We start from the raw sequence: 14,955 nt of genomic DNA on the forward strand, positions 1-14,955 counted from the left end.
AGAGACAAATATAAATAGAGTTCAAAAGACATGACTATTTAAATAGACACACCTATTAGAACAAAAAGTTGTGATGAAAATATATAAATGAAATATAGTGAAAAGACACAACTCTACAATGAACAGATACAACCGTTTGAATTAAAAAAAAATTACGAAAATGTACTACGAAAAATCACAACTGTTGTATCTATACTTGATTTCACCTAATAACCCATATAAACTGTTTTTAAATAGATGACATCTTTATTACCATATTGAAAAGTCAAATTCAAAAACTCACTATATAATCCATCTAACTCTTGAAAAAAAAAATTCTAGGTATCTTCATTAAGTTTTTATATTTAAAATTAACTAAAAGTTGTAAATTAGATTCATCATTCCAAAAAAAATTTATTAAATCAAGAATTGGAAAATTTTCTTTACTTATAAAAATATAAATGCTAGAGAATAATTTAGAAAACTGTAAAAACTGTTGAGATTGAAATCTTTTATTATTTTGTGTCATGACAAAAAAATGAAAACAGTTCAAACAGACAAATATATATAGATTTCAAAAGATACGAATGTTCCAATCAACACAACTTTACAGTGAACAGTTGTAATTTTTCATAAATAACTGTTTTAATGATCCATCACGACTTTTTAGAAAATATCCAAAAAGTACGATTGAAAAAAAACATAATTGTTGTACGTATTTATTTGGATTATTATTATTATATAGATTTTGGGGTCTTCTTTCCAAACACAGGATCACTACTACTAGGTCATTGCTTGCCAGCAAGTAAAAGAGTTACTAAAATCACCAGAAATAAGACTAGAAAAGAACGCCTTTCAAAAATATAAGCAACGCTAAACATTCACATGTCTAATGCAAATCATGACTCCTACAAATTAAGACGACGAACTAGCTTGCCTTGGTGTTGAAAAGCCATGCTTAAAATAGACAATATTAGGAAGGAAGGCACTTTCTCGTAGAATAATTTGACAAGTAGTAGGCACTTATAGAAAGATATTTGAGAAATAGGCACTTTTCTCTCTCCTTCTCCTTCTCTAATACAGACCTTTAGTAATATACTTTTATACCCTTTTTTGTTTTTATACCATTTTTTGTGTGAAATTATATATACAAATAAAAAGAAAACAAATTTGTTACTGGGCCTGATATTTTTTTTTGTTTATGGACTTTATTTATCCAATAACAAATATATATTTATAATTGTTTATGAGTTCTTTATTTTATATTTAGACTATAGATTTAAGAGAGAAATAGGGTTTAGATTTTATAGTTTAGAGTTTAATTTTGAAAGTTTAATTTTAATCATAATGATATTTTGAAACTTTAGAGATACTATATATATATATTTAAAATTTGAGTTTTCTATTTTACATTTAGAGTATCATTTTGAGAGAGAGGTATGATCTCTATTTTACATTTAAAGTGTAGGGTTTAGAACTTATGACTTAATGTTTAATTTTAAATCATGATGTTATATTTGAAACTTTAAAGATGATATGTTCCATTTTAATACCAATTTATTTTAGATAGATTATGAGATTGTAGAGTTACTAGCTTGTACACCAATCAAAATCACAATACAACACCCCAAATAGTACACCAGACCCAGATGGTACACCAGACAAAAATGGTATACCAAACCCAGATGGTGCATCAAACTTAGATGATCAGATGGTACACTAAACCCAGATGGTACACCAAACCCAAATAGTATACTAGACCCAGATGGTACACCAAACTCAGATGGTACACCAGACACAGATGGTACACCACCCAAACCGTACACCAAACCCAGATGGTATACCAAACACAGATGGTACACTAGACCCAGATGGTACACCAAACACAAATGGTACACTAGACCCAGATGGTAAACAAAACTCAGATGGTACACCATAAGCAGATGGTACACCATCCAAACGGTACACCAGACCCAGATGGTATACCAAACGCAGATGGTACACTATACCCAAATAGTATACCAGATGCACATGGTACATTAAACCCAGATGGTACACTAGACGCATATGGTACACTAGACCTAAATAGTACACCACCCAAACGGTACACCAAATTCAGATGGTATACCATACGCATATGGTACACCAGACGCATATTGTATACTACCTAGATGTGTACACCAAATCCAGATGGGTCAAATAGACATAAGTCATAATTTTAGTGGACCTCTATTAATTAATTAAGGTCCAACTACAAAAAAATTATAGACCCACACATAAAACTCTCTTTTAAAGCATGTGGGTGTATTAGTCTTTTTCTTTAATTTTGGTCTTATACTCTATCTCACAACCTCTCTATCTCACAAAACATAAAAGTGCTTATTCTCCAAATTTTGTTTAAAAAGTGTCTACTTCTCAAATTACTTTTCAAAAAATGTCTAGATAACTAATGGACTCCTTAAAATATTGATTATAAGAAAAAGAAAAAAAAAACCATAGAGTTTGTCATGCAAGCTCTTAAATCAAGATCCTTAAAGAAAAGGGTACATAAAACAGATCATAGAGAGGCAATAGTTTCGACGTGTACGGGTGAGATGGAGACGTAACGTTGCCCTTCGATCTTGTAACGGCGCCTAAACTCTTCATCGTCAGCAATTCCTAGTAGCCTAACTCTTCTCATGTCTTTTCTATCAACATTGTAGTAAAAAATGTAGTATGGTAGAGCATCATTTGAGAGGCGTTTTGGTGCAAAAATGATTTCACCAGCTTTGTTAGTGCCCGGGGAAGTGATATTCCTACCCATCCCCAAAGAGAAAGGAAGCTCAAATGTTTGCTGGGACCAATCATGTGTCGTCGCATCTTCTAGTATCCATAAATCAAAACTACGGAAATCAGCATGAGGGTATCTTGCAATGGAAGCTAGCTTGCCTTTGTATTCTATGAGAATAGACTCACCCTCCCAGCAAACAACAGCCATAGGCGCTTTGATAAAGCTCAGCCTCTCAAATCTAACATCAAAACACACAATCACCGGATTTTTAGTTCGCGTTGGGGTCCAAGCAGCATAATACACGAAACCATTGATGCATTTCGATTTGGTAACAGTGAAATGAGGCGGGCTGGTAAACCTATTGCGTGTCCATGAAGATTCTCCTCCTCCAAGTGTTAAAACCTCGTACACTAGAAAATCCTGAGGCTGATTAGGATAAGAAACCATGGTCAATGCTTTGAATTGATCTCCAACAGGATCGTATCCCCAGAATGTGCGTGCCCCGGCACATGGTAGGATAGTGAATTTGTTGGTGCTGGGGTTACAGACAATGAACGAACCACTGCTAGTACACCCGATTAAACCATGGACAGAATGACAGACGGATGCGCTAGACAAGTACACTGAAGGTATTGTCATATGGAAAGTGGTTGCCAAAGAAGAAGATTTCTCATCTTCGTAGGAAGACGAGAAGACGAACAAACGCCAGTCGACAAACTTGGTTTGTGAACCGCAGCAGAAAGCGATTGTAAACCGCGACCGGATCGTGGAGGACACAGCGTAGTAAGAATTGACAAACCTTTGGTTTCGGATGATGGAAGACCACATCTTTGATACACATTGGAACTTCATAAGAGACTTGGCAGGCAATTTAGTGAGTATAGCCTCCTCTAGGTCAAGAGGGATGGGATCTGCCGTTGTCTCTTCTCGCGTTTCATGGCGCCTACCAAAAACAAACTGTAGATTCGACTAGGCAAAGGAAGTTCTGAGGAGAGGAGATATGTCAAAAGTGAGTTTCTTTTTTTTTGAGTGAGATATGGGGAGCAAACCTTTCATTGTTGTTTTCATGTTGTATGATACTAGGGTTTAATACAACTTTATATCCCAGCCGTTTGTTTGTTTTGAGGGTTCAATTCATTTTTTTTTCCTGTTCATGATAAATCTTTAAAGATTACGTGGATTATTTTCACCCGATGTGAATATTATTAGATTTCAAACATAATTTGTGATGTCTAACTGACTCATCTCTTGGCGGTTAAAATTTCATTGGGCTTCGTTTACGGTCTAATATTGTTGTTTATGTTTTCACTTTTGATTGATAAATTGTTTACAATATCAGTCGAAAGATCAAAGACTAGGCAAAACTAAATAGTTGATGTGACTTGTTTATGCACAGTTGAAGGCTATTTGGTCTTCTGTTCTTTTTCCAAAGTCTAATGGCATAAACCTTTAAAAGTAATACTAATACTGAAGATGCGTGAGAGTTATATTACCAACTCTTGTCGTCTGATAATACAAAATATCTTGAAAATACGAACAATATGCCACTAATGTAATACTAATATGTTTGAATCAAAAATAGAGGGGGAGAGAGGTGAATTATATAGCTTGTGTAAGTCGCTCTCACCGACGCTTCTTTCCTTCTCCATGTCTTGATCGTCTTGGAGCTTCGTCTTCTTCTTCACTTTCACTCTCTTCGTTTCTTAAACTGTTTCCAACCTCAAACTGCTCCATGTCATGTGATGCATCCTGATTTTGTTGATCCGTCCCCACTCCTCTCTCCTCGCTTCTCTCAGGTGTTTTCCGGTTGGTTGGGCCAGGACGTGCTGATGATGTTGCTGGTGGATAATACATCGGTCGGCCTCCTCGAGGAGCGTTTCCCATTCCTCCCATATGCGGGCCACGTCCTGCGCCTCCCATCATACCATAACCGCCATGTGGAAACTGTTGCGGTGGCCTACCAGGAAACATCATTCCGGGCACTGGTCCTCTAAAATCACCACCAAACCTCGGTCCATACGGTCCAAAGGGTCTTGGACCCATACCAAACGGATCTGGCATACCATTATAGCCACCAGGCCCATAGGGAAATGTATCGGCAGGGCCCATTACCCCGAGAGGGAAGCCTCCCATTCCGGGCATAGGTCTGATTCCGCGTCCTAGAGGCATTTGAGGAGGCCACATCATTCCTCTTCCTCTTCCTCTGCCTTGAGGACCGCCAGCCATGCTCTCTTCTTCCTCCTCACTTTCATCTTCTTCCTCTTCCTCTTCTTCGTTATCTTCAAACGGCACAATGTCTGGATTCACCGCTCTGCTCTCTGGATTCACACCCTTTGCTTTCTCCTCTTCTCGTTTGGCTTCTGCAGCTATGGAGATTGCCTAGGATTCATGGAAAAATGAAAATTAATTATCCAAGATGAAGTACTAGAATGAAAAAAAAAATTCTAGAAGGAACCTAAGTCATCAATAAAAGAGCATATGGAGCTCAGTTCTTCACTGTGTTATATTTTATTCGCATAAGAATCATGAAAGAACGAAGTAAAATAAGAAAGAGAGAGAGTGGGAGAGAGCATATACCATAAGCTCGCTATCTGGTTCAAGATAAAGCAAAGAAGCCAGCTGTTCTCCAACGGAAGGCTCTAACTCCTGGCAGTCTCTGCTTATCTACGGTCATTGTACCAAAAGAGTAAGAAGATGCAAGTGACTAGCTTACATGCAAATACTTATAAGAACTTAAACATTACACAACGAGCATTAGTTAAGCAATCATTGTATCAGTAGTAACTTGTAATGTCTAGCAAAATATATATGAGTAACCGTGCAAGCTAAGGTCAATAACGAGTAACTCGTTAGGTCTTTGCGGAGTGTATTAGTAATCCCAAATAGAGGATCAGCTAGAGAAGCGTATCAAAAACATAGTGAGAAGTTCCACGTACCTTCACAGGTAAGTTTTCATTGTAAGGATTCTTCAAATTCCGAGTTTTGTGGAAGGAAAGTTCGCACAACTACAATGGTAAGAATTACAATCAGTCATAAAAGTCATGTTACTGCATGAATTATGAAAGCATTCTCTTTACTTCTCAGTAACATCAGCCAGAGCTCATTTGTTAACATTGCAGAGTCGATACAAGAGACATAAAAAAAATGGGATGCTGTGTGTTGAGGTTGGTAGGGTAAAAAGGTATAGTGACATTAAGACTGAGAATTACTGTTTAGAATATAGCACCAGAGGCGCAAGACCATATAGATTTAAAATAAATCCAGAACTTAGCGAATGGACTATTGATTAAAGGGAAAGCTTAGTCAGACAGTATACCTTTAACCATTTAACTGAAAAGTTCCTGCCATACTGTGCAGTTCCATGTTCATGTTTCCAATTTCCTCCACCAATGTAACCACCAATTCTTGATGTCATCTTAGCACAGCCCTATGGCATCATATGTAAAACAAAGTTATTTGGAATCATAACGCCGCCTACCAGATATAATCCTATGGAGAAGAAAACTACAGAAAGGCAAGCATTGGTACAGATGAATAGGGAAATTTATTTACCAACATAATAAGCATTATGGTAGCTAATGCTTAACCCAGTAAAGTACCTGGAAATGCCGAGTCCGGTTGACAGAAAATATCAAGATCACATTTTCCACAGAGTCAAAAGCTTCATTAAGTTTAGCTTCATTGCTCCTTTGTGTAGCCCATACTCCTTGTTGCACAGATAATTCAAAATTTTCTCGATTGCAACTTTTAACTACAAAATACCTGAAAAACCAAGATCCTAAATTACATTACGGATAACCGATGAAGAGTGAGAATATAGCATAAAACATAGATATATACAGTTACTGATACATAAAACCAAACATACAACAATTACATCAAACTATAATATCAAGCCAAAATCCTAGACAACGTTTGAAGAATCCTGTCCTTCTTCAGATAATAATACACATTGTATGTGATTCCAGAAGATATAGGTATATCGAACTACAAGGTCCCTTACTAATATCTGAATAAGCTTAAGTTTTATCCAAAAAGCAACCCTTGGAGACCAATAAGATAACAAATTGTAATCATCAAAACTTAAAGAGCGGCAAGATCATCAGCAATCTAGCCATATCTCTATACGTACTAGAAAAGAAAACAGCAATATGAAATTTCAGATATATGAATACACAAAGTCTACCTCCCCTAGGCCGGTTATCATTGACAACGCATTATAATATAATTCACAGAAATACAAGCACAATAGTTATCAAGATGTTAAGAACGGTTAATAACTGAGACTGTAGGTAACAGAGATATAAGTCGTATACTAATTAGAGACAACAAAAAGGTCATAAGTACTACACTCATGAAACTAGAAAACTGAACGTACATCTATGTTGAAAAGAATACTAACTATATGACACAAGCAAGAATAAAATGTCATATTACAGGACAAAAGACAAACCAAAACAATTGGAACCTCTTTAACAGTATCAAAACTGCTCACATCATAAACATTATAAACTGTTAAGAGAAAACACGACTTTTAGGGTCTCAGAAGGTCCTCAAAACCACTTGCGATTAGGCAGTGAGCAGAAGACTAAAAAAACACCAAACTGGTGCTATAATATAGCAATTTTACAGTAACAAAATGAATTTTCTGCTTCTTTATGACACAAATCTATAAAATACAATATTAGCAGAAACCAGTTCATGTATACCACCATTTGCAAAGCCAATCTCCAAAATTAGCTCAATGAAGAAGGGGGCCTGATGGAAAGAGGAGACTAATAATCCTTAAAGATTAATCAGAGTGAAAAGCCAGCCCACAAGCTAAATATGTGTCGTTTTTTTTGTTTTGTTAAAAACTGGGGTTACATGTAATAGCTGAAATTTACCTAACTATCAAAGAAAAAGTATCCTAAAGGGTAGTAATGAAACACGAAGTTCAATATGTATCTATAATATATATAAAGTTAAAAAATTCCGAACTTGCAAGTAACCAGTTACATGTAAAAGTGATCAAATCTCTCATAAGAAACCATGGTTCAATAATGGGCCAATAACAACCGTCTTGATAGATATACAGAAACATAATTTACATAACCCAATTAAAAACCTTGGGACTCTGAACAAACCTATTTACCCCCTGAGGCAAAGGATGAGATGATCTGTTTGTTTGGTCAGCAGGGTTTGGTGGTATCTGTGTCTGGCTGACCTGATGTTGTGATTGTTGAGGTTGTTGTTGTTGTTGTTGTTGCTGCATCAAGTTACCTGATTCTTGTGGCTGGCCTTGCGTCGGAACTTGGCCCTGAGGTTTATCTTGTAGCTGTGGAGCAACATTCCGTGGTTGATAGAACCTATTTGGCCCAAAATTGTATGATGTCAATTGTTGTATCTTCTGAAGAACTTCCTCAACTGGTGGTGGAGGTCCAGGTAGCTTTGCATGCCTGTACCTACAATCAGGACCATTGGGACAAAATCCCAACTTGTACCTGCAAATTATAACATCATCTGTAAGTAAAAAAAGCTAACCAAACAAAGAATCAACACAATCTCAATCATTGCATAGTGTAGAGTCTCTTAGCACCAAGTTCATCAATTCACTAAAAGCCCTAATATCAATAAGAAGTGAAAGTGACATACATATTGCATTCTTTGATGTCTTCATTAGTATGCTTATACACACAATCCTGCTCTCGACATTCACCGTATAACCGGAAAAACCGGCAGATCGGCATACGAGCTTTGTCAAACTGGTGGAGAAATCCACAGGCGTCACCTTTCATACACAGACCTCGAAGCCAGTGTCTGCAAACAGTTTGCCGGAAACTTCGTCCCCTCCCAGCTCCAGCAACCGTCGCGGCTGCGTGATCGTAGCTCGGTGCTACGTGAACAGCGGCGGAGGAAGAGTTTTCAGGCGGAGCAACCGGGACTGAAGCGGAGGACTGAACAGGTCCGGAATCAAGACCGCCTTCGAAATCGAAGCTAAGTCCATCTGCGTCTTCCATTGCGTTTCAATTTTTTTCTCTAGGGCTTTGAAGAAACGAACAGAGAGAGATCAATTGGGAGGAGGATTTTGAGGTTTCTTCTGATGTTAAATAAATAAAGGTTTAACGANTTATAACATCATCTGTTAGTAAAAAAAGCTAACCAAACAAAGAATCAACACAATCTCAATCATTGCATAGTGTAGAGTCTCTTAGCACCAAGTTCATCAATTCACTAAAAGCCCTAATATCAATAAGAAGTGAAAGTGACATACATATTGCATTCTTTGATGTCTTCATTAGTATGCTTATACACACAATCCTGCTCTCGACATTCACCGTATAACCGGAAAAACCGGCAGATCGGCATACGAGCTTTGTCAAACTGGTGGAGAAATCCACAGGCGTCACCTTTCATACACAGACCTCGAAGCCAGTGTCTGCAAACAGTTTGCCGGAAACTTCGTCCCCTCCCAGCTCCAGCAACCGTCGCGGCTGCGTGATCGTAGCTCGGTGCTACGTGAACAGCGGCGGAGGAAGAGTTTTCAGGCGGAGCAACCGGGACTGAAGCGGAGGACTGAACAGGTCCGGAATCAAGACCGCCTTCGAAATCGAAGCTAAGTCCATCTGCGTCTTCCATTGCGTTTCAATTTTTTTCTCTAGGGCTTTGAAGAAACGAACAGAGAGAGATCAATTGGGAGGAGGATTTTGAGGTTTCTTCTGATGTTAAATAAATAAAGGTTTAACGAATCAGGCTCGGTTCATCAGTTATATCAGATTGAACCGGTAACTTGGACGACGGTTTATTGAACCGGTAGTTTTTTTTTTATTTGTCTGTGTTTTTTTTTTTTTTTTAATTTTTTTCTTAAAGCACTTAACCAAAGTCAAACAATGGCTAATGAAATGCAAGACCACCTTCACCTGATTGTTCTTTTAGACCAACTGTTTGTTAAGACAGTGATAGTTGAATTTGGTTTTTCCAGAAGCACGAAGAATCATTACGATTGTTTGCCAAAAATTTCCGCAATCGCTTAATCTACATAGCAAACAACATCAAGAAGCTTCTCTATTATCTGCAACATACAGTTCAATGAAATCTTGTGCATATACTACCCATATACTAATACACAGCAAGTAGGTAGGCAGTTGTGTTCAATGATCACTGAACTATAAATCAGTTTGGGGAGCCAGAAGAATATTATTATATTTCTATACTAAAAAGAAAAAATAGAAAACACTCGAAATAAGAGCAATACGCTAGAAAAGAACACATGTCAGCAAATGCAAATCACGTCCTAACATTCAAAAAAAAAAAAAAAAACTTTTGCTTGGTGTTAAAAAAACCAACGCTTAGATATAAATTAAAAGAAAAGGGAAAAACAGAGTTTGTCAAGCTCTTACACATAACGGTTCTTCAAGAAATACATAAAACTCATAATCATAATTATAAAGAGGCAATACTTTCAAGTTTCAACGTGTTCGGATGAGATGTGGATGCAACATTGCTCTCCAATTCCATATCTGCGCCTAAAGTGTTCATCATCTGCAAGTCCTTTGAGCATAACTTTTCTAATGTCATTTGTATCTACATTGAAGTAGAAAATGTAGAAGGGTTCCTGCAGCAGACTTACTGGGGCAAAAATGATTTCACCAGCTTTGTTGATTCCCGGGGAAATCATCTCCTCACCAAAACCCAAAGAGAAGGGAAGGTCAAATGTTTGCTTGGACCAATCATGTTTATCCGCATCTTCTAGTATCCATAAATCAAAACTGTCGAAATCATGATAAGGGTCCCTTGCAATGGAAGCTAGCTTCCCTTTGTAGTCTTTCAATATTGATTTACCCTCCCAATACAAAACAACCTCAGGCGCTTGGATAAAACTAATCCTCTCATGTCTAACATCAAAACACACAATCACTGGATTCTCTCCTCGTTTGGGGGTCCAAGCACCAAAATACACGAAACCATTGATGCTTATTGCTTTAGTTACAGTGTAATAAAAAGGGGTGATAACCCGATTGCGTTTCCAGCAAGATTCTCCTCCTACAACTACTCGTACACTAGGAAATCAGGTTGCTGGTAAGGATTAGACAACATGGTCAATGCTTTGAATTGATCATCAACAGGATCGTATCCCAAGGATGTGCGTGGCCCTGGTAAGCAAGTGAGTTTCCCCGTGATAGGGTTACACACAATGAACGGATTACCCGCAGCAATCCCAAGGAAGCCATGGACGGAAACACAGGTGGAGCCGGAGCAGCTAGTCAAGGTCACGGAAGGTATTGTCATATGGAGATTGGTTTCTAAAGAAGAAGACTCCCTTCCCTTGTGTGAAGACGAGAAGATGAACAAACGCTTGTCTATGGCTGATGGACCACCATTACTGAAAGAGATTAAAAACCGCGATTGCGTCATAGAGGACATGGAGAAGAAGGAATCGACGAAACTCTGGCTTCGGATGATGGAAGACCACATCTTTGACACGCATTGGAACTTCACAAGAGACTTTGCCGGCAGTCTACTCAGTATCTCAATCTCTAGGTCAAGAGGAATCGAAGCTACCTTACTTGAGCTTGTGCCTTTCTCAGTGTTACGATCTCGCTCCTTGGATTGAACAGAAATCGAAGCTACATTACTTAAGCTTGTGCCTTTCTCAGTGTTAAAATCTCGTTCCTTGGATTGAAGAGGGATCGAAGCTACCTTACTTGAGCTTGTGCCTTTCTCAATGTTACGATCTCGCTCCTTGGATTGAAGAGGGATCGAAGCTACCTTACTTGAGCTGCTGCAGAACCTATCCTTCTCATCGTCTCTGAATTTCACACACAGACATCTAAGCCAATGTCTATAGACAGTCTTTCGGAAACTTCGTCCCCACCCAGGTCCAACCGCCGTCGCGGCAGAATCATCGTAGCTCGGAGCTACATTAATACCGGCGGAGGAAGAGGTTTCAGGCAGAGAAACCGGGCATGAAGAAGCGGTGGGCTGAACAGGTCCAGAATCGAAGTCGAAGCGGAGTCTATCAGCATCCTCCATCGTTAAGGTTTCAATTTTTCTTGCTAGGGGTTTGAAAGAAACGAACAGAGAGAGAGATCAATCGGAGTATGGTTTAACGAATCCGGCTCGGTTCATTGGTTATACTAGATTGAACCAGTAACTTGGACGGTTTATAGAACCGGTAATTTAAGAAAATTTAATCTCAATCGAATCAGTTCTTCTTTGTTTGGTGGTTGTCATCAAATTGTCTTAACAAAGGACTTGTTTCACCAGCAAATTTTCGTCAAGAGCAGCAGAAAAATAATTACATAAAAAACACATTTCTAATTTCATAACAAAGGACTTGTTTCACCACCTGTTTGATTGTCATTTAGACATGAATTCAGAAGCGTAGTTATCTTTGACACAACACTTCACAGTTTCATTCCTACATGTTTATCAAATTAATAAAAAATCTTAATAGAGACAATTTTAAAATGTAACTGTCCTAAAAGTAGAGTAAATGTCTTTTACGTGCAATTCAACAACGTGAAAACAACTTCATTACTTTTAATGGCACTCTCAGGTCTTCTTTTATTTTTCACATCTACTATACATCCACAGACATCTAATTTGGGGAAAAGATAGAATTTAGTTTTCCAAAGGGTTGCAAATCTACATTTTGTAAAATTTTAATTCATACTTTTCTAAGGGAGGGGCCAATACACAAAGTTACAACAAATCCTATAAAGATTCTAGATTCCCGAACACAAAGTTACCACAAATCCTATAAAGATTCTAGATTCCCGAACACAAAGTTACAATTAACTATACTCACGGAACACTTACCGAAAGAGATAGGATGATTTATTCTTCCACGATATATATCATCCAAATCCTCGAATCAAAAGTAATTCTTTGGACTCAATTGTTGGACCAACGTCATAGTGGTATCGTCCGTGAATTTAATTTGATAAGGATGATGAGTATTCCTCTCATTCAGGGTTGGATTGATTACTTTGAAAGTTCTAATATCATATCAGTCACCATCGTCAATATATTTTTGGAGTTTAGCGAGTGTATTTGATATAAAAAATAGATTTGATTGTGTTACCCTTCACAGTTTAATAACAATTGTGTAAGAAGTCATATATATATATAAGAACTGTTAAAAAATGAAATTTAAGTAAGAATGATGTTCAATTAACGACACTAACCTCTACATCCACAAGAAGCAATACTCTTTTTGTAAAGAACTCGTTGATACTCCAAGAATGTAAGACCTTGGCGTGTATATGCCAATTAGTTTTTCCAATAAGAAGATCAGCAATTTTATTGAATCTCATGATTTTCTCAAATTAGGATTTTTTCTGTTTCTTCTCTGTTAACGAAAACGAAAAGTGGATTCCGGATTTGTAAGAATACAAACAGTCACGATTAAACGTTGCGTCTTAATCGTTTTAGTATCTCACCTTTTGTTTGACTATTAAATATTTTTAATATTTATTATTATCTATATATAATAGCAAACCCACTTTTGGGGGTCAACTTTAATCTAACGGNATTTAATCTAGCGGGTGAGATTGTTTCTACCATCTCATCTAGCAGTCTAGAATTATTGATGATCCCAACAGTTGCAAGTTTTTTTCAATAATCGTGTTTCTTCGTCTTACCCCATCTTTTAAAAATCACATCTTTTAATTTTTACACTTTTTTGTTTCACAGCTCTTTATTTTCACATCTTTGTTTTTATATATATACAGATTTTTATGAACTTTGAAAAAGGTTTTGTTCTTTGAGTATTATATTATTAATGATGTCACCCTTTGTTAATGATCTCAAAAGTTGCAAAGTTTTGATCCAACAATTGTGTTTCTTCGACGCACCCCCAGATTTCCATGTTGGCACCCGTTAGGTTTCACACCTTTTTGTCTTGCACGTTTTTTGTTTATATAAAATTGCAATATTTTGATCCGATAACAAACCTACTTTTGGGGGTCAACTTTAATCTAATGGATGAGATTGTTTCTAATATCTCATCTAACGGTTAAGAAGAATTAATGATCCCAACAGTTGTAAGTCTTTTTACCAATAATCATGTTTCTTCGTCATACCCTCATTTCACACCTCTTTGTTTTCACACCTTTTTGTTTATATATATACATATATTATACAAAGATTTTTTTGAACTTTGAAAAGAGTTTTTGTTCTTTGAGTATTATATTATTAATGATCTCACCCTTTGTTAATGATTTCAAAAGTTGCAAAGTTTCGATCCAACAATTGTGTTTTTTCGTCGCTCCACCAACTTTCCATGTTAGCACTTGTTAGTTTTCGCACATTTTTGTTTCACACATTTTTGTTTCACGCCTCTTTGATTTCACACCTTTTTGTTTATATTTATATACAAATTTTTATGGACTTTGAAAAGAGTTTTTATTCTTTGAGTATTATTGATGATATCACCATTTGTTAATGATCTCAAAATTTGCAAAGTTTCGATCCAACAATTGTGTTTCTTCGTCGCACCCCCAGCTTTCCATGTTGGCACCCGTTAGTTTTCACATCTTTTTGTTTTACACCTTTTGGTTTATATAAAGTTGCAATGTTTTAATCCAACAATTGTGTTTCTTCGTCGTACCCCTAGCTTTCAATGTTTGCACTTGTTAGTTTTCGCACCTTGTTTTCACACTTTTTGTTTTTATGTATATACAGATTTGTAAGGACTTTGAAAAGAGTTTTTTTTTTTTGAGTATTATTAATGATCTCATCTTTTGTTAATGATCTCAAAAATTTCAAAGTTTCGATCTAACAATTGTGTTTCTTCGTCGCACACCCAGCTTTCCATGTTGGGACACATTAGTTTTCACACTTTTATGTTTTACACCTCTTTGATTATAAAAAGTTACAATGTTTTGATCCAACAATTGTGTTTCTACGTCGTACCCCTATGTTTCAATGTTTGTACTTGTTAGTTTTCGCACTTTTTTGTTTTACACATTTTTGTTTCACACCTTTTTGTTTCACACCTCTTTGTTTTCACACTTTTTTTGTTTTTATATATATACAGAATTTTATGGACTTTGAAAGAAAAAAATTTCTTCTTTGAGTATTATTAATGATCTCACCCTTTGTTAATGATCTCAAAGTTTGCAAAGTTTCGATCCAAAAGTTATGTTTCTTTGTTGCACCCCAGCTTTCCATGTTGGCATCCATTAATTTTCACAAATTTTTGTTTTACACCTTTTTGTTTA

At 36.7% G+C, this 14,955-nt stretch overlaps 2 protein-coding genes and 1 pseudogene across 3 annotated transcripts; all 3 read right to left on the reverse strand.

Moving 5' to 3' along the window:
• LOC104759543 (F-box protein At1g30790-like) lies at nt 2,537–3,577 on the reverse strand. The gene has a single exon (XM_010482452.1). The coding sequence runs from the start codon at nt 3,575–3,577 to the stop codon at nt 2,537–2,539; it is 1,041 nt and encodes a 346-aa protein (XP_010480754.1).
• Nucleotides 4,215–9,442, reverse strand: LOC104757413 (30-kDa cleavage and polyadenylation specificity factor 30). 2 transcript variants are annotated; one of them, XM_010480152.2, is made up of 7 exons: nt 9,003–9,442; nt 7,876–8,232; nt 6,349–6,511; nt 6,066–6,176; nt 5,686–5,754; nt 5,327–5,413; nt 4,215–5,128 (listed from the first exon to the last, which is right to left on the reverse strand). In XM_010480152.2, exons 1-7 carry the CDS (start codon nt 9,365–9,367, stop codon nt 4,373–4,375), a joined length of 1,908 nt encoding a protein of 635 aa, XP_010478454.1. In that variant the 5' UTR covers nt 9,368–9,442; the 3' UTR covers nt 4,215–4,372. The 2 variants fall into 2 exon arrangements, with proteins under 2 accessions (XP_010478454.1, XP_010478453.1); XM_010480151.2 differs by lacking the exon at nt 9,003–9,442 and adding an exon at nt 8,384–8,822.
• On the reverse strand, nt 9,797–11,775 carry LOC109129906 (annotated as a pseudogene).

Source organism: Camelina sativa, chromosome 17, assembly GCF_000633955.1.
Source record: "Camelina sativa cultivar DH55 chromosome 17, Cs, whole genome shotgun sequence".
Classification (NCBI taxonomy): Eukaryota; Viridiplantae; Streptophyta; class Magnoliopsida; order Brassicales; family Brassicaceae; genus Camelina; species Camelina sativa.